This window comes from Diceros bicornis, chromosome 37, assembly GCF_020826845.1.
Source record: "Diceros bicornis minor isolate mBicDic1 chromosome 37, mDicBic1.mat.cur, whole genome shotgun sequence".
Taxonomy (NCBI): domain Eukaryota; kingdom Metazoa; phylum Chordata; class Mammalia; order Perissodactyla; family Rhinocerotidae; genus Diceros; species Diceros bicornis.
In genome coordinates this window covers 13,930,548-13,954,954 of record NC_080776.1, presented here as the reverse complement: position 1 = coordinate 13,954,954, position 24,407 = coordinate 13,930,548, and the positions used below count along the sequence as shown (strand labels likewise).

At 42.4% G+C, this 24,407-nt stretch overlaps 1 protein-coding gene across 1 annotated transcript; it reads left to right on the top strand.

The window, feature by feature from the left end:
• Nucleotides 1-632: 632 nt before the first annotated feature.
• FAM124B (family with sequence similarity 124 member B) lies at nt 633-22,986 on the top strand. Its single transcript, XM_058533475.1, has 2 exons — nt 633-1,643; nt 20,176-22,986. Exons 1-2 carry the CDS (start codon nt 912-914, stop codon nt 20,824-20,826), a joined length of 1,383 nt encoding a protein of 460 aa, XP_058389458.1. The 5' UTR covers nt 633-911; the 3' UTR covers nt 20,827-22,986.
• Nucleotides 22,987-24,407: the final 1,421 nt, after the last annotated feature.

Sequence of the window (24,407 nt, the reverse complement as noted above, 5' to 3'; positions counted from 1 at the left end):
CCCCAGTTTCTTCACCAGTAATTTGCTCGTAATAGTCTCTTCTTCATAGGTATGCTGGAGGATTGATTACATAAATCAATTCATGTAAAGTTTTAGAACAGTCTATGACTAGTACAGAGTACATCCTTAATAGATATGAGCAACGATATTGACCTTCAAAAGCTCTCACTCTTTCTAAAGAATTTGCGTGAATAACTATCTTTTTAGTACACTCAGACTTTGCAGCAGAGCAAATAATTTTCAGTGAACAGTCAAAATTATTTAGATAAAATATCTTTACTTCGGTGCATTAACATCAATTGCTCAAAACTAAAATAAAAAGACAAAGGGGGAAAATCCTGGCCAAGGGACAAATTTTGTGAATTGTTTTAAAGCAGTCATTGTATTCAGGTGGCCTGGCGGGCCACTGTAAACACTGAGATGTGAGGAGGAAATCAGAACCCATTGTGGGTCCGCAAAATGAATGTCTTTTCAACTAAACAGATGGCTATCAGCCTAACAGAGACGACTCATGTTCCTTTTCCCCCGGTCATTTCCTTTCCTGCGTGTCTGTAACACCCACCCACTCCGGTGTTTCTCAGGATTATGGGTTTTTAGGTCAGGCAGAAACCCTGGGGAACGCCTGAGAAACCCAAACACACGCAGTTACATTAGGCATGCGCTGAATGACATCGACCCCACTGCGGTTGTGTGTTTCAGAGGCTGTCGTGCCCGAATTCGTGCAGATGCCCTCGCTGTGCGGCCACTGGCCACCAGGAACACGGGTTGAGAGCTTTGCTCTGAAGCAGCCGCACGTTTCCTGGTGGGCTGAAGGCTCCACGTGAGAACCGCCCGCCCCTTCATTCACGTCAGAAGCTTGATCAGTGGGCCCTCCACGCTCGCTTCCTTTGTCATCTGGGAGCAGCGCCACAATGAACGAGGCACAGGAGCCCCTGGCCATGACTGTGCACCTCCTCGCTAACTCTGGCCACGGCTCGCTTCTGCAGCGAACTCTCGACCAGCTCCTGGACTGCATTTGCCCGGAGGTCCGTCTCTTTCTGGTGTCAGAGAGGGTCAGTCCAGTGAAATACTACGACAAGTGTCACTCCAAGAGGTCACGGTTCCCGGGGGTGTCTGTGTTACTCTTCCTGCAGGAAAGCCTCGGAGAGGAGCGGCTATTTCGAGTTCTGGACTCCCTGCAGCATTGGCCGTGGCAGTGCTACCCCACCCGGAATGCCCAGGGAAGACCGTGTCCCCACATTCTTGCCAATCAGGAGTTCTACAGTCTGGACAACCAGATGCCGGTCTGGGGTGTGAGGCAGGTGCACTGCGGGACCGAGATCCTGAGGGTGACGCTCTACTGCCGTTTTGATAACTACGAGGACGCCATCAGACTCTACGAGATGATCCTGCAGAGGGAAGCCACCTTGCAGAAGAGCAACTTCTGCTTCTTCGAGCTCTACGCCACCGAGAGCTTTGCTCTGCAGCTCTCCCTGAAGCAGCTGCCTCTGGGAATGTCAGTGGACCCGAAAGAGTCTTCGGTGCTGCAGTTCAAGGTTCAAGAGATCGGCCAGCTAGTGCCTCTTCTACCCCATCCGTGTGTCCCCATCAGCCACACCAGGTGGCAAACACAGGACTATGATGGCAACAAGATTCTGCTGCAGGTATTTCTGTTTTGCCTCTGTGATCTTTAGATGCATGTGGAACTGCGATTTCACATCTGAGATGAGCCTTAGAGATGACTTAATGTAGTGGTTCTCCACCTTGGTTGCACATCAGAATCCCTGGGGAGCGTTCAAAAATTCCCATGCCAGGGCTATACCCAGGCTAGTTAGATTGGAATATCTGGAGCTGTCCAGGCCTGGGCATTTTTTTAAAAGCTCCTTGGATGATTCTAATATGTAGCATGTAGTGGAGTTGGGGGTCACTGGTCTAATGAAATCCCCTCATCTGACAGATAAGGAAGTTCAGACTCCGTAGCTTGTAGCTTACACAAGTAGTTTGCAGTAGAATCAGACAACACCCCATTTCTCAGATTTTTCTTTAACCATGCTCATCAACTATATGCAAATACTTTGCCCACTCTCTGGCTTCAGGAATATCGTAAGCTCTTTCCATCTGACCTAGCAAAGTTGAAGTTATCATTATCGTTGGGGATGTTAAGTTTGTAGTCCCGTTGACTTAATTTTTAAGCATCTTGTATCACTGTCAAATTTTAACCCAAATCGAGTTAGATGGTTAGAACCCCTTCAAAAGAAAATCTTGAGATGAGAGCCTTTCTCTATAAGGATCCTGTTGAAACCAAACACAATCATGTTAGCCACCATGTGTCATCTTTTGTGATGTTTTCTGTGGAACTTGAGTCTTGTCCCTCAGTAGCTGCGTGACTTTGAACCTCAGTTTTTTCATTAGCACCATGAAGATAATATTAGCATCTTCCTTGAGTATAGGTTGTTGTCTACACTAAATGACCTAACACTTATAAAGTGCTTAAGATAGTGCCCAGAATGCAATTTTAGCTATTATTGTTCATGTTATGCCCTAGACTAAGTATTTTACATTGATTGTTTTATTTAATCCTTCCTACAACGTAGGAAGTCACTATTTTCCCATTTTGCAGATGACATAACTGAGGGTAGTGGGATTCAGTTACTTGGCCAAGCCACAAGTAGGAAGTGTCTATGTGGCTTCAAAGCCCGTGCATGTAACCATTGCAGTCCAGTGCTGGGTGTGCATGTGTGTGTAAGTGTGTGCAGGCAGGGAGATATATGTGATATTCACAGCAAAGTATTCTGTGGCTTCTGTCTTTGAGAAATAGTCAGAAACCCCTACAAGGCCTTTTGAACAAAGTAATAGCAGGCTAGAAGATGAATTGTCTTTCTCTTTGATTAATTTTATTATCATCAGTTTTGAGTTATTAATAAAACATGAATCATATTGATTCTATATTAAATGATTTCTAAATTATTTACCTACATGTTTACATAAGGTGGACAGACACTGCTTCTGTGAGTTGTCTACTATACAACTCACTACATAATTTCCAAGGCATCCAAAGTTTCTCTTTCAGCCTTAGTTAATCTCCAGAATTTAAAATTGACTTCGCTGTTAAACAAAAATTTAATATGTGTGTGCAGCAGGGGGCATATTTTTAATCATTCCTGTTTTAAAGGCTAACAGACATTTTCATTTCTGAACCATGGCTTATACAGCTTAGTTGCTTTGGAAAGTTGAGTCAAATTTGGGGAATGCGGAATAGTTTTTTGGATAAAAACATCAGTGAGTCTAGGCTTTTGCAAACAAAATGGGGGTTATCTTCTGGAAACTTCTGCTTCTGGTCTTGTGTCATAAAAGTCCCTGAAGAAAGACTGCAAAGGCTTGGCTATAAGACACCCTGAAAGACAATTCATTGTAGCTGCTCCACTCCTGTAACGGAGTGAATTTTTCAGGATAGAAAACCCAGCCCAAACTTCCTTGAGAGGAGAGAAGGTGGGTGGTGAATGCTGGCTTTTGTAAGAAAGTAGTCTGAGTCTTAAGCAGCATGCCTAGGACCCAGCTCTCCACTCGGCCACCTCTGTCTTGGCCCTGTCCTCAGACAGGCCCCTGTGGTCGCCAGCTGGCTGCCAGCATCTCCGAGGACTACATCCTTCACGTGGACTCTGAATGCCTCACTCCACAATGTTCCAACAAAATTTCTGGACTTCACTCCAACTGGACCAACTTGGATCACATTCTCTTCTTTAAGTGAATTACTGCATTCAGGGAAATGGGATTGTGTGGATTAGCTTAGTTCCGAGACAAAGGCTCTACTCTCTGTCCCTAGATTCTTTGTGGAATCAGATCCTCCTGGGACTCATGGGGGATAATGAGTGTCCCCACTGAAGGTCAGTGGGGGAACAAATGCTGGGTGGCCCAAATGGCTGATGTCCACCAAAAGGAAGAAAATGATACCTAGTCAAGGGAGAGCCATAACCACAGATGAACCTCTCCACCTATAACCCTTCCTCAGGGCCGGGATGGACGTGTGTGTGGGGTTCCTGGACCCAGTGGGGGACGATGGGCAAATCTTCCCTGAGGAGTGATGCCTGGGCCTGCCTGAGCTGGATGGTCCAGAGGGAAGTAGCGAGATGGAGAAGGGAGGACGGTATTCCAAACAGAGGAGATGGTGGGTGACAATGTGTGGTGGGGTATTTCCTTAGCAGGGCACGTTCGGAAAACTGCCTGAGATTCCAAGTAACTGGGGTGGAGGAAGGGAGTTGGGGGATGAGGATGGGCAGGTGGGCAGAGGCCACATCCTCAGGAATGTGGTCAGCCACTGGAAGTAAGCACCATGAGGGCAGGGACCTTTTGTGTCCATTCCTGTGTTCCCAGTAGTGTCTAGTGTCCCAGACACTAGAACAGTGTCTGGCATATGGTAGGTAAACATATTCTCATGTCAATGAGAAAGAGCCTTTCTAAGTAGCTTCTATTTTGTCCTTATCATAATCAGCAGTCCCTGCTAGAGCCTACGAATGGTACTGACATGTATAATTTGCGTTATGAGAATCAAAAGAGAGAATATACATGGAGGTGCTTTGTAAAGTAGAAACCGCAGGGGATCGTCCAAAAGCAATGCGATTATTGTCTGCGCACGTAAGAAGGCTGCTAGCTGTCTCGCCGCATGCACAGTGAACAATTCTTTTTCCACGTGACTTCTTACCATCGAAGACCGTCAATGCTTTTCCAAATCTAGAATGTGTATTTTTGATGAGAGTGATGTTAGGGTATACAGTAGATGCTCAGTAAATGAATGAATGTCTGAATAGATGATCAAGTGTGTCAATGTTCATTCATTCACCAAATATTTATTGAGTGCCCATGTTGGGCCAGGCCCTGTTCTCCATTTGGCAGTTTGCATCCTGCTGTCTCCATTCTCAGCGGGTGTAAAAGTATAGTGGATTGACTCTTCCCTCCCCACTTTCAGCCATCCCTCTTTGTCCCTGCATTTTTCCCACTGGTGGTAGCGATGGTGCCAGTGTGCACTGAGGGAAGGTAGGATGGGCGATGATGCCTCTTCTTTTTTTAAACTGTTTGCAATTTAAACTCTGCTCTTAATCAAGTCAGAAATTTTGTCAACTCAACCACAGGCAGTATCTCTAGTCACCTACTGCTGGTTCTCAACTTTCCCCAGCTGGGCCATGTTGTCCAAAATTGCATTCTTTGTACTTTATATAGACTTTTTTCAATTTACAACACTTACGGTTCCTCCTCCTTGGTTTATTTACTGTCACCCATCTCTTGGCACCTCTGACTAGGGCAATCCAGTGTAGAATCCACCACTTTACAGCAGGCTTCTGGTAGACTCCAAATTCTAGGTCATTGAGTTAGAATTGGTGATTTTATCATTCACTTTGATGTTCATTGGGGAAACTTTATGAATTAAGAAGGTAAAACCTCCCTGGAAGCTACATGAAATGCTCCTGTGAGGTCTATATTTCATGGCCCTCTGGGAGATTAGACAGCCATCCCTCTGTTAACCTTTGGTTAGGTGTTCTGTGTGATGTTACACAGATGCCTTTACAATCTAATGGGGCGCCAGATACTCCGACAAGTGCCTGCAATACCAGGAAGCTTGTGGTAAATGCTCTAGGAGAGCTGCAGCCACCCACCTTGAGTGTAGGGACGGGAAGGGTTAATTTGACCAAGAAAGTCTGGGAAAGTCGTGTGGAGGAGACGCGACTTGGAAGATGACTGAATTAGGCTGTAGTAGAGTGTAGGGCCAGAGAGTTCAAACGAGTTTGGGAGAACGATTTTTGGCTCACTGAGAATGGGTGCAGGAGGATGTACAAGGCTTTAGAGAGGCATTTATTAAGGTTTTTAGAGAGGGGCAGACATGGTCTTACCTGTAATAGATAATTTACAATGATAACCCTGATACCATCATATAGGATATGTTGGATGTGGATTAGACTGACCAATTCAGAGGTGACTTCAATTGTCCAGAGAAAGGCCAGCAAAGTTTTGAATAGGGGAACTCATAATGCAAATATGAGGTTAAATATGAGTTGTATTTCGGGGGTAGACTGGACAGATTTGGAAATGAATTAGATATGGAGGATGAAAAAGAGGGAGGTGATGATGAGTTTGGATGCATTGAGTTTGATATGCTTACAGGTGACTCAGGAAGCTATTCCAGAGTCAGGTGGCCTCTGAGGGCTAGAACTTGGAAGGGAGCTTGGACCAGGGACATAGGTTGAGGGTGATGGTTGAACCCTGGGAAAAAATGATATTATCACAGAAGAGATTGTGGAATGAGAAGGGATGAGGCAGGACCTGCAGAATGTCCGCACTTAGGAGCAGAGAAAGAGAAAAAGAACAGTGAGAGAAACTGAGAAGGAGCAACCAGAAAGCAGGAGAAGATCATGATGTCACAGAAGCCAATATGTCACTTGGTGGCACGCTATAGTCCCTAAGATGTGGTTTCTCAGGTGTGCTAGAACAGGTGCCTCAGGTTCTTCCACTCTGCCCTCACCAGGCCATTGTTCTCTGGTTGTATTGCCATTGACCTTTTTTTTTGAGGAAGATCAGCCCTGAGCTAACATCCATGCTAATCCTCCTCTTTTTGCTGAGGAAGACTGGCTCTGAGCTAACATCTATACCAATCCTCCTCCTTTTTTTTTCCCCTCAAAGCCCCAGCAGATAGTTGTATGTCATAGTTGCACATCCTTCTAGTTGCTGTATGTGGGACGTGGCCTCAGCATGGCAGGAGAAGCGGTGCGTCGGTGCGCGCCCGGGATCTGAACCCGGGCCGCCAGTAGTGGAGCGCGCGCACTTAACCGCTAAGCCACGTGGCCGGCCCTGCCATTGACCTTTGAAAGATCGCCACCTGCTGCGGGGCTAGCTCTTCTCCACTGGTAATTGCTGTCATCACCACCCTGGGCTTAGGAGCATTTCCTTGCCAAAGTCTCCTCAACACTACTGAGACCAGGCTGTAATTGTCAACAAAATCTTTATGAAAATTTGAGGATAAAGGGGGAAAACAACAAAGGATTCTGTACAAGAAAGAGAACTTTCAAGTACCTCTAGATGTCACCATTCTCAGAACTCCTAGGCCAAGAGGCGACCTTGAAGTCTTTAAGAGGTCTTCTCCATGTGTTCTCCACATCCATCTACAGGAGGTGCTACAGGCCAAACTCACACAGCAAGAAAAGGAAGGTTCCCTCTTGCCCACCTAAGGCCCACATTCGAAGTCTTCTTTCTTGACAAGGGTTGACTGCTTCCCAAGATGAATAAAATGGAAAAGTTCACACCCATCTTCACCTCCCACCCTCAGAGTGGTGGTGTCTTGTTCTTGGACCTGAGCAGGATGGTTCAGTTACACCAGCATATGAGCCCAACATCAGCACGATGTGGGGTATTCAGTCCCAACAATAGATGTTGGTCATCAGCCATCCATTCTGGTGGCTTTTCCCGTTTATTCTCCCCAGTCAGCTGGAACTCATACCTGCATATCCTTCCTTCAGTCCTCGGGCTTCACCTTTGGATCCCCTACAATTAGCACTTGAGTTAGAATCCACACAACTCTCCAAGACATAGGCATGAAGGGAGAAAGTCTTGTTTTTCTGAAAAAGATTGTTTCATACACACTCCTCTCTACTCTCCAACTGAGAACCATTACTCTAGACTTACTGCTCTCCTCTAGAACTTTCTGTGGTGATGGAAATATTCTGTATCTGCACTGTTCAGTATGGTAGCCATTGGCCACATTTTAAGCACTAAAAATGTGGCTAGCAAGAACGAGGAGATGAATTATTAATTTTATGTAATTTTATTAATTTAAATTTACATTTAAGTAGCTACACGTGGTTAGTGACTACTGTATTGGACAGTACTGGTCTAGGTCATTTCTAAGGCCTCTTGCAACTTGAAGCTTCTATAATTATACTGTGTATAGCTTCACTGATGGCAGACCCTCATCATTCAGGGTGGAATTCAATTAGATTCTTGGAAACAATCAAAAGACATTTAGAATCAATTTTATTGAACATGGTAGATGGGTTAAGCAATTTTTAACATTATTTTTTTAAGAGCACAAGATACACACCTTTCTAGTACCTTGACTGGTTTTTCTGCACTAACTCTGAAAATCAGATTGCCAAAAACATTCCAAAAATATTTTACATAATTATCAATCTTTTAAGTGTATGTGTATAGCTTTTCATGATATCTGCTATGGATGGCAGATAGTTAATGTCATAATATGGTATTATATGTAACATTTAATGACATTTATATGCTGCTCACTGTGTTGGGTGATTTCACTATAAATATCTCCATTTTACAGATGAGGAAACTGAGGCTTAGAAAGTTTAAATAAATTGTCCATGGTCACCCAGGAAGCAAAGGATAGAGTCAGGTTTAAAACTCAGGTCTCTCTATCTCCACAGTTCATGATTTTAAATACCTACGCTATTTTTGTTTTATTTAAAAAAAGATTTTAACGTATCATGTTTTTTCTAAAGATGTTATTTTTTTAAGAGGAGTTTCATGTTCACAGCAAAATTGAGAGGTAGGTACAGAGATTTCCCATATACCTCTGCCCCACACATGCATAGCCTTCCCCATTATCAACATCCCCCACCAGAGTGGTTTATTTGTTACAACTGGTGAATTTATATTGACACATTGTAATTATTCAAAGTCCCTAGTTTACCTTAGGGTTCACTCTTGATGTTTTGCATACTATGAGTCTGGACAAATGTATAATGACATGTATCCATCATTATGGTATCATAAACAGTATTTTCACTGCCCATGATGTAACTTAATTTAGTAAAACTCTAAGGTTTCAAGTTACCAAAAATGTCTTGAAGCTATTTTTAAGTACATATACCATAACACATAATTATTGAAAAAAGTTTACCTATAAACTCTTATCCCACTTACATCTATCTAAATCATTGTTTTATTATTTTAAACAAACTGTTATCTGTTAGATCAATTAAAAATAAGAAAAAGTTTGCATTTCACCTTTACTTATTCCTTCTTCGATGCTTTTCCTTGCTTTATGTAGATCCAAATTTCTGACCTATATCATTTTTCTCTCCAAAGAACGTCTTTTAACATTTCTTGCACGTCAGGTCTACTGGCACCAAATTCTCTCAATATTTGTTTGTCTAAGAAAGTCTTTATTTCTCCTTCACATTTGAAGGATAATTTCCCAGGGTACAGAATTCTAGGTTGGTGGGTTTTTTTCCCCCAACGCTTTAAATGTTTCACTCCACTCTTCTTGCTTACACGGTTCTGAGGAAAAGTTGGATGCAATCCTTTTTTCCTCTGGCCTCTTTCAGGGTTTTTTCCTTACCTTTGATTTTCTGTAGTTTGGAAATGATATGCCTAGGTGTACTTTTTTTTGGTTTATTGTGCTTAGTGTTCTTTGAGCTTCCTGGATCTGTGGTTTGATGTCTGACATTAATTTGGAGGAAACTCTGAGTCATTATTGTTTCAAATGTTTCTTCTATTCCTTTCTCTCTTTCTTTTACTTCTGATATTCCCATTATGTGTATGTTACTCCTTTTGTAGTTATCCCACAGTGCTTGTATTTTCTGTTCTGTGTTTTTCATTCTTTTTTTCTCTTTGCTTTTTGGTTTTCAAGGACTCTACTGATATATCCTCTAGCTCAGAGATTCTTTCCTCAGCCATGTCCAGTCTACTAAAAAGCCCATCAAAGACATTATTTATTTCTGTTGACAGTGTTTTTTGTCCCTAGCATTTATTTTTGGTTATTTTTTAGGATTTCCATCTCTCTGCTTACATTGCCATCTGTTTCTTGCACGCCTTCTCCTTTATCCATTAGAGTCCCTAGCACGTTAATCATAGTTTTAAATTCCTGGTCTGATAATTCCATCATCCCTACCATATCTGGTTCTGCTGCTTGCTCTGTCTCTTCAAATTGTGTTTTTTACCTTTTGGTGTGCCTTGTAATTTTTTTCTTCGTAGCCAGACATGATGTAGCAGGTGCAAGGAACTGCTGTAAATAGGCCTTTGGAGATGTGGCAGTAAAGAGCTGGGGGAGGGGAAGCAATCTATAATTAGGTCTCAGTCTTAGTGAGTCTATGCCTTGAGTTGTGAACTTCATGAGTGTTTTTAATTATTTTTCTCCTCCCTTAGGTGGGAGAGGATGGCTAGAGTGGGCTGGAGTAGGGTATTTCCCCTCTTCAGGTCAGTTAGGCTCGGATAATACCCCAGCAGGTTAAGCTCTGGTTAACTAGTTCCCCCCGAGAGCAGGCCTTTTAAGAACAGACTGCTCTGGTGTATTTAAAAATGACTCCTTTTCCCCATCCCCTTCTGGAAGCTCGGGGTGGGGGGGTGGATTTTTTGCAGATATTTATTATGAGAACCTGGTCAAGATCCTAGAGGTAAATCTCACACAATTATGGGACCCCTCTATGACTGGGTCCCCCTGGAGTTTTTAACTCTCAGAGCTGTCCTCCCTGAGCCTCCAGCCATCCATTAATTACAGTTCAGGTTTTCCTCACCCGGCATTGGTTCCTGCAGTGGTTTCCACTTGTGAGTCTTTACTCCGGGACGCCGTGACTCTCGATGTTTGTCTGTCTGTCTCTCCAATCTTGGGGGCCACTGTTTGCCCTGTGTCCTCACATCTCTTACAGATGCTGGGAGAGTTGTTGCTCTCTCTAACGCCACCAGTGCCTGAGGTCAGGACATCAGCAGCATTGGCAAATGTTGACCACTCCTGCCTTGAAAGTCTCTCCTCTGTGGGCTTCCATAACCTCGCTTTTTAAATTAAGGGGTTTGTCCTATCTCTCTGACTATCCCTTTGCTGTTTTTTTCAAAGATTCAACTCTTTCTTCCTATTCCTAAATCAGGTATTCGCAACCTCAGCACTATTAACATTTTGGACTAGATAATTCTTTGTTGGAGGAGGAGGTGTCCTGTGCACTGCAGGATGATTACCAGCGTCTTTGGCCTCATGCGTTAGATGCTAGTGGCACTCATACCCCCTCCCTTCAGCTGTGACAACAAAAATGTGTCCAGACATTGTCAAATGCCCCCTGGGGGGAAAAATTGCCCCCAGTTGAGAACCACTGTCCTAAGCTGAAGGTTTCCCTAAGATTAAGAAATAAAGGCCATCACGTGGATTTAGTTAGCATCTTTGTTCAACTTACTTCTCTATTTGCGTCTCCCCGATCTGTCCAAGTCCCTGTAAGACCGTTTAAACATAACGTCTCATCCTCATCTCAAATTCAATCCAAACAAAACCAAGCCTGGCCCTCCCTCCACTTCTCCAGCTCTGGTCCTTCTCCCGTTGCACAGGTTCTGAAGCATCAGTCATTTTTAAAGCCTTTTTCTTTCGGAAGCCCCCTATTCAGTCAGCCCCCAACTGTTCTAGTTTTCTTTTGGAGCCATTTATGTTTCCCACTTCCTTCTTTAAACCCACGTAACTTCAAGTGTGCCTTCTTATGACGACATTCTAACTCTTCACGCTGGCTGCATTCTGCTGTACCCCGCACGCCACTGTTGAATACATTTTTAAATGACTGTCAGATTTATGTTCCTTGTCAACTCAATCACAAAGCCAAGCACATAAAATTCAAACTTGCCTGGATTTCAAGGCCTTTCATAATAAGGCCCCACCTAATATTTCCTTTTGCTGCCTATTCTTTGGCTATCCCAACCTCCTTTCCAGAACACACATGTATTTTTTTTTTTATTGTCATAAAATATGCATGACATAAAATTTATCACTTGAATCATTTTTAAGCACGCAATTTAGTGCCGTTAACTGCATTTACAATGTTGTGCAGCCATCACCATATTCATTTCCAGAACTTTGTACCGCCACACAGAAACTCTGTACCCATTAAACAATAACTGCCATTCTCCCCTCCCCCCAGTCCCTAGTAACCTCTATTCTTCTTTCTGTTTCTATGAATTTGTCTGTTCTAGGAACCTCACATAGGTGGAATCATACAATATTTGCCCTTCGGTGACAGGCTTATTTCATTTACTATAATATCTTCAAGGTTCATCCATGTTGTATCACATGTCGGAATTTCATTCCTTTTTAGGCTGAATAATATTCCATTGTATGGATATCTGCATTCATGTATTGCACCAGCTATTTCTTATCCAGAGATGTATGTCTCTTCCTCTTCACTCATCCAACCTTTACGGATGTGCTCAAACAGCACTTCCTCTGTGAAACCTGCTGTGAAGTTCAAGGGCACATTAACCCCATTCCTAAGACATTTTACACCTAAATTTTGTAACACACAACTGATGATATATTTTCTCATTCTTGTACCATATAATTTGGGACTTTATGACTCACCATCTCTTTTCAGCATTTTATTGTAAATGTTTATTTCCAGTAGAGTACCAGACAGACAGCTGCTTCTGAAACATTTGTTGATTGATGGACTGCTTGTTCCCAGGAAATAAATTTGTCTCTTCAAATTTAAGAGGTATATATTCCAGAAGCTAGTTTGGCGTAAGCAAGCACGTGTTTCTTTCCATTTTATCAATTGAGACATTTAGCTAAGTTCGTCTTTATGTTGTTTATTAACCATTTAAAATTAAAGAACACAGCCTCTCGTGAAGTCAGTAATTCATTTTCTTCTTCTTCTGTAGCATTTCTTGAGGGCTCCTTTCTCATTTCTGAGTCTCTCAGCTGTGCTCACTCGGCCTCTGTTCCTCCCTCTCTGTTCCTCTCCTAATTTCCTTTTCATTCTCCATCCTGGCCCCTAATATGCCCCACACAACCACACACACACACACACACACACACACACACACACACACACACTTCCCATTTCTACACTCTCACTCAGTACTTTGGTTTAGCTGCCCTGAAAAAAACACTTGTAGGCATTGCTCAGAAGGTTGCTGGTGTTATAGAATAGCGGGTTCACATCAGTGGTTTTGGTTAATCAATTAAAACAAGTACTTTTCAAAAGATCAGTTAATTGGAAGAGACTGGTTTCAACTCTTAAACAAGTCTCGCACTGTTTTTGGGTTTCTTATTATCTATATAATTTGTTTCTGTGCAATTTTTTTTCCCCAATGTAGGAGAAATCTTCTTTTGCTATCTCTTGGAATCACTTTTAGTAAGAGACAATATTATTTTTCCTTCATGATGTTAGTCTGCCCCTTAACAGCTTAATCATTTTTCAGTGATGTATATTCTCTTGTTTTTCAAGTATTTACAGTTAAATGAGTGATGAATGGTCTTCCTAGTAACAAATGATCTTCTTTTTCATCAAGATAGTTGCTAATGTTCTCTGAAACTTGAAAAAACCTAGCTCTCAATTTGTAACATTTTACCAATATTTCTTAGAAAGATGGGCTCTAAATGATCAGAATTCCTACAAATGCATTTCAGTTTATTTTTTGGCAAGAGGAGCTTTATTTTCCCTCAAGAGATTTATCTCAATCACTCAACATTATGTTTCTCCTAGAAATTCTTCATTCCAACTGCACACATTTGCATTTCTATATTAGTAATGTTGCACTCACTTTTGCTATATGGTCTAAGGATCTTAGACTTCTCTTAAAAAAAGAAAAGTTGACATTCCCTTTTCTTAAAAAGATTGCAGAAATGGCCATCTATGTGATGAAAGCCATTTTGCAGTTTCTTAATAAGACTTTATATCTACCTAATGTCAAATAATTAGGGGCCTAATTTATAGAGTCTACATTTCCATACATATCTACATGCAAAAATTTATATTTTGTTTGTCATTAAATTTTATTTATTTATGCAACAGACATCTAGTGATTACTTACCATGTGTTAGGCACTGCCCTAGGTACTGGAGGTACAATGATGGAGATGTATACGATCTCTCTCTTCCAGATGGCAAGTTCTAGAGGAAGATACAGAGAAGTAAGCGGACAAGTACAAAACAGACAGTAACTACTATGATATGGGAAGCACAGGAAGCTAGGAGAGCTAGTAATAATATTATTGGTGAGGATCATAGCCAACTTATGTTTAGCACTACCATGTCTCATGCGCTATTATCATTTAATCCTCTCAACAACCCTATGACATGGATACTTATTATCTCCTTTTATAGATGAGGAAACTGAGGCACAGGAGGATTATGCAACTTATCTAAAGTCCCACAACTAATAAATGGCAGAACTAATATTTAGGGGCACCTAACTCAGATTCAGTGATATTGAGAAAGCTTCAAAGAAGAAATAATGTATAAGCTGGGAGTTGAAAATGGGTTTTTAGGAAAAGGGGTTAGAGGAGACACATCCCAGACAGAGGAAATAATATGCACCAATACTGGCATTAGGAAAGAGCAAATAATGTCCAAGGAATTGTAAGAAGTTCAGTTTTGGCAAGTGGAGGTTGACAGGGAGAAAGTGGTGAATTAACAGGCTGGAGTAAGAAGGAGCAGACAGTGAGGAGCGTGGTAGGCTATATTAAAGGGTTTAGATTTCATCTTAAGAAGAATTGGAGGCCATTTGAAGCAGGAGGGTGACATGATCAAAGTCGTTTTCAAAGCTCTTCTGGTAATGGATCAGACGGAGGTAAGAGCATCCCTGGGCAGTTCCATCAGATGGCTGTTGCAGCAATTCAGATGAGAGATGATGACAGCCTGCCTTAGGGTTAATGGCAGTGGGCGTGGAGAGACATGAAGATCTCAGAGATCTTTGGGAGGCAGGGTCCATGGGACTGAGTGACATGGAGATGGAAAAAGGAAGATGATGTTCTTGCTTGGGTAACATGGGGCTAATGATGCCATTTTCTAAGGCAGGGAAAAGCGTAAGCAGAACAAATTTAGTATGAGAGGATAGACGAGTTCAATTTTGGACATGTTGAGTTTGAGGAGCTGGTGGCTGAAAGGCAATTGGATAGGTAGGTATGAAGTTTAAGAGACAGATCTGAGCTGTAGTTATACTTTTGGGAGCCTTTGTCATTTAGATAATAATTGAAGGTGTGAGTGTCAATGAGATTGTCCTGGGAGAGTGTGAAGAAAAGATGGCCCAGGTCAGTCCCGAAGAACTATGACATATAGTGAATCGACAGGAGAAGAGGCGCCTCCAGTGGAAACTGAAAAGGGGTGGATGGACAGGAAGAAGAAAATTCAGAAGAACGTGTTGACATAGAAGCTTAAGGAGAAAAAGACTTCAAATGGGAAGGAGAAAGGTCAGCCTTGTAAAATTCTACCAGAGCTCAAGTAAAAATGAATAACAGGGAGTCTGATTGTAGATGATCTTGGCAAGAGCAATTTCAGTGAAATGGTGGGAGGGAAAGTCAATGCCATGGGTAAGGGAAATAAAGGAAGGCTAGTAGGAAAAATGACTGTGGACAAATTTTACAGAGGTTTGACTGTGAAGGAGAAGAGAGCTGGAGGGGAAGAGAGGATTGAAGGAATGTGTTTTTCAATATAGACTTAAGCAGGTTTAATTGCTATTGGAAAAGAGTAGGCATAGAATGAGAAAGAGAGGAAGAGAGAGAGAGAAAGATAGAAGAAACAAGATAATAAAGTGGGAGAAAATGAATAATTGATAAGTTGAGGTCTCCAGAAAGGCAGGAGGCAGTGGAATTCACAGCACAGAGAGAGACTGGTCACTTTTTGTTGTGGAGAGGATGGGTGAAGTTGTAGGGAAGTTTGGTGGAAGGAAACGGAGAGAGTTGCTAACTAATTATGGCTTTTGTTTTCTCTGGAATCTAGATGGTGAGACCATCTGATGAGAGCGCGAGGGGGAGGTTGTGCCCCGGGAGGTGTGAGGACAGTTCAGAAAGTTTGAAACAGCTGCTTGTGGCAAATGGAGAGGGGTGACTAGGGAAACAAGAGGACTGGCATGTCGCTTGGGTGGAGTTGGAAACCACGCTTGCTTGGTGGCACCAATGTGAACAGTTGTGTGCGTTTCTTCAACAGCCTGGGCACAGGTTCAGAAGATGTGGGCAGGTTGATGGACCCTGGGTTGGGAGGGGTTGAGGGAGGCTGTGACAGAAAGGGAGTAGTGCAGGGGAGTTGGAGGTATTGGTGAGGAAATGGTTGAAGTGATGATCTTTGGACTCAACTTGACTATAGAAGGTGGTGAAGATAGAAGGGGACTGAGGGGACAAAGTAGGGAAGGAAGAGTTGATGTTGAAGAGCAGGTGTAAAGGAGAATTGAGTGCTGGAACTGGAAAGAGTGGGCGATGGCCTGAGAGTGCTAGATTTAAATTGTGTCTTTCAGAGGTGGAGCACTGTAAGGGGGACAACACGCAGTGGAGGGGCCATGGGACTGAGTGAGCTGAGTTGAGTGGAGGGAGGCACTGGGCTGGCTCGGCTGGGCCCACTGACTATGGACCTGACTCAGGAGGGTACTTCCTGGCTGCCCTGGGATGTCTTAGCTCTGGTTATGGCTTCAGGACCAGTTTTGTTCTGATCCGAGATTGATCCAGGAGGCGAAGGGAAACTTACTCAGGTTCTCTTGCTGTTGCTAGAAAATCACATAGGAGCCCCAGAGTCAAACAACGGAGTTCCCTATTTTCACTTCTGGAAAATAAATATAAAAAAATGAGAGGACTGAGTAATTTTTCTTTATATATCACAGACAACACATTTATTGTTTTGCTGTTGAAAATTGGTCTTAGAAATTAATGGTTTTTTAATGTTTGATACCAAACATTTAAATATAAATAATTAGAAAATGATTGAAAATAAGCCATCAACACCAAATGCTGGTGAGAACGTGGAGAAACAGGCACCCTCATTCACTGCTGGTGGGAATGCAAAATGGTGCAGCCACTTTAGAAGATAGTTTGGCGGTTTCTTACAAAACTAAACATACTCTTACCACGAGATCCAGCAATGATGCTCCTTGATATTTACCCAAATAAGTTAAAAAACAAACAAACAAACTTATGGACTTCCTTCTCCAGATTTGATAATCCAATATCAACTCTAAACGATGTCTGAATATGGAAATAGCCATGCCAGTTTCCATTTCCAGAAGAAAAAGTCTTCACTGGATCAAATAAAAAGGTAGAATATAATGTCAAATGATTCTCCAAGAGGCAAAAATGGCAGCTCAGCCCTTTGAAGGATTGGGGGAGTTTGTTCCCTAGAGGAAGGGAGACCCCAGCTTACATCTAAGAGATAGTATTTTCCCCCTGGTTTTGAAAGGATAAATAAGGACTTTTCTTTGGAGATGAGAATTTGAGGTGATTTGAGGTCGGGGTGGGGGAGAAACCTTTACTTTTTATTTTATGCTCTTCTACAATGAAATTACTTTTATAGTGAGTAATGACTACTTTTATAACAATATGTTTTTATTAAAAACTAACACTTAGATGAAAAGGAAAGAAAGGCAGGGAAGGGAGGGCAGAGGAAGGAAGGAAGGAAAGAAGAAAGTGAGGGAGGGAGGAAGGAGGTGAGGGAGGAAGGAAGGAAGTGAGGGAGAAAGGAATTAGAGCAAAGGGAAATGCAGAGAGACACAGCAAAACAAAATTAGGCAAAGCAATTACCAGAAACGTGCAGCAGGGCGTCAGCTTTACACACTGAGAAATAGATTCACAGTGACCACAAGGTAATATGTGAGACCCACCTTTTCTGGGTCTATGGCAGTGGTTCCCAAACTTTGCTGCACATTAGAATCACCTAGAGAGACTGAAAAATTCCTGATGCCCAGGTTGCACCTGGCCCAATGATATTAGAATGTCTGAGGGCAGGAGCCAGACATCGGTGTTTTTTAAAGCTACCCCGGGGGCTTCAATGTGCAAAGTTTGGGACAAAAATTTCTCCTTTGGGTTTGCACAAAGGGCACATCTTGTGATGCAGCGGGCCTCCCTTTGACAGCATCCCCACTAGAGAGAGTTTTGGATGCTGGTGGAGGCTCTCTTCAGCACGAGCTGGCACACTCTGCTCGGGTGTGGCTCAGTGGAGCACACCTGTGGAGGGAGGATTTGGGTAAATGCAGCTCTCTAGTGAATTGGCTCGGGCCAGGGGTAGAATTTAGAGATTCTAGAATAATGGTTTTCAAACTGTGTTCTGAGGAGCCCTGGGGACCTGGTGGGTGGGGAGGGGGGCAGGTCAGCAGCCACCATGGGAGGGGGAGGGAAGAAGAACCAAGGGAAGCCCGGCAGGGGGGGGCTACCACTGCTGCTCCAACCAGGGCTGCTCTGGCTAGTCTGCTTCCTGTTTAGGGCTCCCAGAAAAGACTTTGTTTGAAAAAAGCCTTTGTATTCTTAAGAGAGAGAGAGTGAGAGAGGGAGGGAGGGAGAGAATGAATGAATGAGAATTATTGATTTAAGCAGGGATCGGCCAGTGATGGCCCAGGAGCTAAGAATAGGTTTTCCATATTTAAATGGTTGGGGGAAAAAATTTCATGACACATGAGAATTTATGAGATTCAAATGTCAATGTTCATAGAGTGTCATTGAAACACAGCCACGCCCATTCATCTGCGTGTTATCTACAGTTGCTTTGTGGCAGAGTTGAGTCACTGCAGTAAAGACCGTATGGCCTGCAAAACCTCAGATCGTTACTATATGGCCCTTTACAGAAAATATTTGCCTACTTCTATGCTAAAGGAGTTCATGGAAATCCCTATTTTTGTTTTTTGCTCTTTGCAATTTGATAACATCCATCTCATTTCTATCAGAGAGGAAATTGAGAGGAGGACATATCCGTGTATCATATCTATAAACAAATACTATGTGTACAGTGATTGATGCATTTCTAGACCTGCTTTCTCACTGTTCTGCCTTATTGCCTTGTGAGATAAATATGTACCTTTTGTTTCTTTTAATAGACTTTTTTTTAGAGCAGTGTTAAGTTCACAGCAAAATGGAGCAGAAGGTACAGAGAATCCCGTGTCCTCCCTTCCCCCCAACACACACAGCCTCCCCCACTGTCAACATCCACACCAGAGTGGGACATTTGTTACAATGATGAAGCTACATTGACACATCATTATCACCCAAAGTCCCTAGTTCACATTAGGGATCACTCTTGGCGTTGTACATTCTATGGGTTTTGACAACCGAGTAATGACATGTATCCACTATTATACTATCATACAGAATATCATACAGAATAGTTTCATTGCCCTAAAAAACCTCTATGCTTCTTGGCCTATTCATCCCTCCTTCCCTCTAACCTCATAACTCCCTAAACACTAATCTTTTTACCGTCTCCATAGTTTTGTGTTTTCCAGAATGTCATATAGTTAGAATCATAGAGTAAGTAGCCTTTTCAGATTGGCTTCTTTCACTTAAATGCCTTTGAAGTTCTTCTGTACCATTCTTTTTGATATTTGGTTAAGGACTGGGCCAGGCAGGGCTGGGCCCTGGATACCAATTTCTGAGGGCTACTGACAAGATGGAGAAAATTGTCTTTTCCAGAAATCCTCTTGGCAAGCGTGCTATATAAGGAGTAGGGGATGAGACTCCCAAAAGTCCAAGGATGGCAGATGGGAACTCCATTTCGCAGAGGGAGAGCAGTTAACTATAGGGTGGGCATTTTGCTCAGTAGGATCTGTAAGTTTGGAACGAGAATGGAATTGCTGGGGATTAAGACACCAGAGCCCCCAAATAAATAGTTGCCCCTTTTTATGTTTTTCCATATTATATGAGGCCTCTACTCTAAATAAATGGTGTCCCCAAATTTAAAGCATATTGGTTTAAAATGTGTCAAATGATTAGCTTGCCTGGAGTGCCCACATGTCTTGCAATAGCCCAAGATATATATCATTGTTAGCATGATCTAAAAGGACTACCAACTTCGGAAGACTGAATTCTCATCCCAAACTTTATCTCGAGTATAATCACATGTTTTGGTGGCTTTTTAGGTTTTTTTTTTTCATGGTGGGCAATACCATGGTTGGCATGGTCAATCATTTACAACATCGAGTGAGGCCACCAAATAACAACTCTGAACATCTTTGCATCATTGGAACAACTCGATCTATCAGAACGGTGTTATTGTCAAGGGGTCATTTGATTCCCAGAGTCTTAGCCTTGTCAAAATGTTCATTTAGGGCTTCTGAGAGAGATGTTCCGAGCTGATGCTGATTACACGCCTCTTAATGAGATTGTATTTATTACTTCTATTCAATTCAACCAACTCTATTGAAAGTCTGCTACAGGCACGGCATGGCGGAGGATGACTAGGACCAGAGTCTATTCTTGGCACTTAGTTAATGGAAAACATCTATTGCATTTGTTCCTCTTTTCCTTGTCCTATAGGTCCAATTGAATCCAGGACTTGGTGTTAGGAATGGCGAGCTTTCCTTTCTGAATGGCATCTCGGGAGCTGACACACTTCCCCAGGGCTCCAGGCTGACCCCTGACTCGGCAAGAAGCACTCTAGAGCCGAGGAGCCGAAGGAGCCGGGGCAGGGGGGTCCAGGTGGGTTCTTTGGAGCGCCCTGAGCCCGGAGGGAGCACAGCATCAGACAGCTCTAGTGGCACTTCGTGGAAAAGCCCTGGCTTCTCATTCCAGGCCAGCAGCCCAGCCGCGGGCACCCCGCTGCATCTGCCTTCCCTTCACCTTGAACCTGGGGCAAGAATGAAGGCCCTCAGCCAGGAAAACAGCTCCGAGAAGCTGGAGGCAGAGACGAATGTTGACACAGGGTTCACCACGGTCAATTCTGAACCCAGGCCATCTTTTCTGAGCAGATTTCCAAGGGATCCGCGGAGCAGTCAGCCACCATCCTGCTTGCCAGCCTCCTCCTTAGGGGCAGCTGCTTCCAAAAACAACAGAATCTTTAAGGAAAGGGTTCATCCTTTGTCACTTGCTGGCCAAAGGAAATGTGGAGCAAGGAAGATAATCTCAAAATGTCCCCTTCACCTGCCAGTCCAGGATGGAGAAAAAGAAGAAGAAGAATTCTTTATATAGCATAAAACAAATGTGGTTTTCTAAAACACAAGATCAGCTACAATGTTCTAGAAATGGAGCACTGACTCAGAATCAGCCTGTTTCTTATCCATCTGAGGGGGGCTGAAGGCTAGCCACGCACAGATCTGTATTGCTTTTATTTCAAATGTTCAAAGTCTAATGGTGCCGTGGTTGTTTATTTGCTGTCGTGGTCATAAGGGAACACAGCCAATGCACTGGGGAAAAGCCCAGCGCCTCGTGTCCTTGGAGACAGACTAACCCAGCTGGATGTGTTGAATTGAGCAACTATCAGGATAATTGCATTGTATGCAAATGAGTTGGATATGCCACGCAATGCTGATTAGTGTACGTAATTTGGTTTTAATTTTTACTTGGGTTGCATAGCTCATTCCCCTGAACAGCATGGACTATTTATTCTTCAGCGTTTTTTAATTTTTATGTGACCTCCTTTGGTAACGAGGCCCCGTTCACCACATGCTCTCTAGTGATTTTGCCTGTAAAGCTGTTTGCCTCTGGAATGAGTTAACATGCAAAGTGTTTTGAAAATTACAAACAATTTATTTTTTTCTTGTTTAATGAGCAGAAACACTGGAAGCCAAAAAATTAGGTTAAAAATGAAAGCTGGGCTCTAGGGGTTTCCTGCTCCGTTTCTCATTTGTTTCTGCATCGCTCCAATGGGGCCAGTGGTTCACGTTATTAACCAAAGAGGAATGTGATCTGATTGGAAGATTCGCGATCTCCACTGAGCGTGGCAGGGAGATTGCATTGGTCAGGTCACTGGAGCAGGACTTGGGTTCTTCTGGCCATGTCCAAATTCCTAAATTCCTTTGCAATATTCATTCATTCATTTACATATTTATTCAATAAGCATTGCTTGAGCACCTAAGTTTGAATAAGACATTGATATATGGCACACGTATATTCTATGGCCATCAAACCCGAAAAGTGTTTATGGTTTCACCCGTACGATAAATCCATTCTATCAACTCTTAAGAATAACTCCAAACTTATTCCTCTGCGAGCTTTTTCCACAACTGATTCCCACACCTGGTGCACAAGGCTGCAGTAAGCATTTATAACCCGCAGATGGAGTCTGAGCATATTATAAATTACAATTATAATCCTAATGGACTAATTCTCAATTGCTCATATTTTCAGAAGCATATTTTGGTTGGGTCTATACACACATTACAAAAAATCTGAGGTCTGTGTGTTTCAGTTAATTGATAATGTTATTCGACTCCATGAACTTCATTTTCCAGGACAGATGTTACATAGACTATAAATGCTGATTTAGCTGGATCTTTTGGAGACCCTGATACTTAGTACACCCAATCAGAGAGAAGGATGAGTTCAGGCCTACGGTCGAATCTTATGGCAACCGGACTGGGTGAGCTGGGGTGCATGGGCCAGCTAGAAGAACAGAAATGGAGGAGAGTGGCAATGGACAAAGAGAAGACTTCTAAATTGATTTTTTTTCTTTTGTCCTTACAACATCAATATATTCTCATTTTCTTTCTCTTCCTTCAATTAAAGTTAGATCTTAGAAAGTGGAATAAAGAACTTAATTTTGGTATGGTTTTCTATAATAAGAGTTAAAAAAATGAAAGTCTTATTGAAGTTGAACTGTTGAGCTGCCTTGAAATGCAAAGCAGGGGGAAGTTTTGAAATTTCTTTCCCACTTTTCTTGAGGTTACCGAAATTTCTTTAACATAATCCATGGGTAAGAATATAAGTACATGGAAATTATGAAGAATACTGAGAAATTTGAATGAGTACCTTACAAAATTGACTTGTAAAATAATGCACTCTTAAATGTCACCTACTCTATCCTCCTTCTCAACACGAGAATCTGATTTACAACTTGATGGATGGAAATTCTGATGGGCAAGGTGGGGGAGGCCCAGATTTTGGTTTCAGCTTTTAATTTTACTATTTATGTGACCTTGAACTGTCAGCTTCTTTGATGCTCTGTTGCCTTAACTACATAACAAAAGGTTGTTAGGAGAATCGAGATTATGCATAGGAAAGCATTTGGATATTGTTAAGCACTATAAATATGTAAAATATTATTATTACAAATGGTCCTTCAGACTCATGTTTTTAAAATATCATGGCGACAAAAGACTTTTTTTTTAAACACTTTCATTAAAATCAATGATACAATTAAAGAAAAACTCAACTCTCTAAGATTTTTGACTACGAGCGCCATTTATGTTCATATATCTAGGAGGAAATTATGGATGCAAAGAATCAAATATATCCTCAAGTCCAAAAGAGACTGTATATAACAGGGCTAAACTATGAACTAGTTTAATCTAATTTATCCAATTAGCCAGACTCTTAATTATACTGTATTCCTTAAAAATGTATCACTTTCTAAATCCAAGGGTCTCCTGATCATCAGATTATTTTATATATCTTTATGGGTATACCTATTAAAAATCAGTTACATTCCAGTTGTTTGGCTACTTTTAAACTTATTAATAGTATCTCATGCTTTTTGGCAAGATTGTTTGGACACTGATAAACATAAATGGAAATGGTAACATTTGGAAACTCACCAGCACATTTGTCTGTATGTGTCTGTTAGGGGAAGTAGAGCAAGGGACTGGGGGCTGGGACACACCTTGATTTAACAAGGCTGGTGCAGTGGGTGCCTCAGCCGCACCCCATCTGCCCTCCGCTCTGATGGGACTTTGTACAGACGGTCCTGGTCCTTTCACAACGTCCAACACATCCAGTTCCACACTAGAGGCGCTGACGACGCCACCAACGAGGGGAATGGAGCCAAGTGTGGGGAGAGGTGACAGCCCCTTTCTTCCCTCCCAGAGAAAGATGCAGAAAAGGGGAGAGAAACACAAGAGAACGGAACCCCAGGCACACACCCCATTTTCTGTTCGTTAGAAACTCCTGAACGTCATCTCCATGTTATAAAACCTATTCAGAAATTCCTGAAATAACTTAACACCCTCTGCCTTTCTGGAATCTTCTCTTTGCCCTCATGTTTGGGCTGCTTCTCCCTTTTCCTTCTTTCCTCTTCCCCCTCCCTTTTCATTCATTGTTCTTTCCTTCCCTCTTTTCTCTTCCCTCCCTCTCTTTTTTTGTGTGTGAATTTGATACTCGCTTCATTCTTCATTTTGTTTTAAAATACCTGGTCTTTGCGGCATCTCCCTGGATTCCTCAAGGGGCTGACACGCAGCTGCAAACTCTAAACAGCCCCTTGGCTGAGCTTTGAGAGAGTAAGAAAGAAGAGATGCTCCTTCTCTGAGGAAGTTCTCCCCACTTTCCAATTCATCCTCAGGATTCTGCTCTGGGATTACTAAACCCACATCACTTAGAAGCAAGCTGGTGTCTCTATCCACGGCTCTCTCCTTTCATCCCTACTAGACCTTTCTCTGAAGTCTGAGATGTTTCTTGAGCTGACTCACAATTAGCAATTTTAAAAATTGGCTATAGTATGTGATAGCAAAACAAAAGGTGCTTGTGGCCCCAGAAGGCACATATTTAGGATTTATGTTATTTAGAACATGATCCTGCTAAACTTTATTTTCAAATATGTCGTTTAAGAAGTCTAGTTA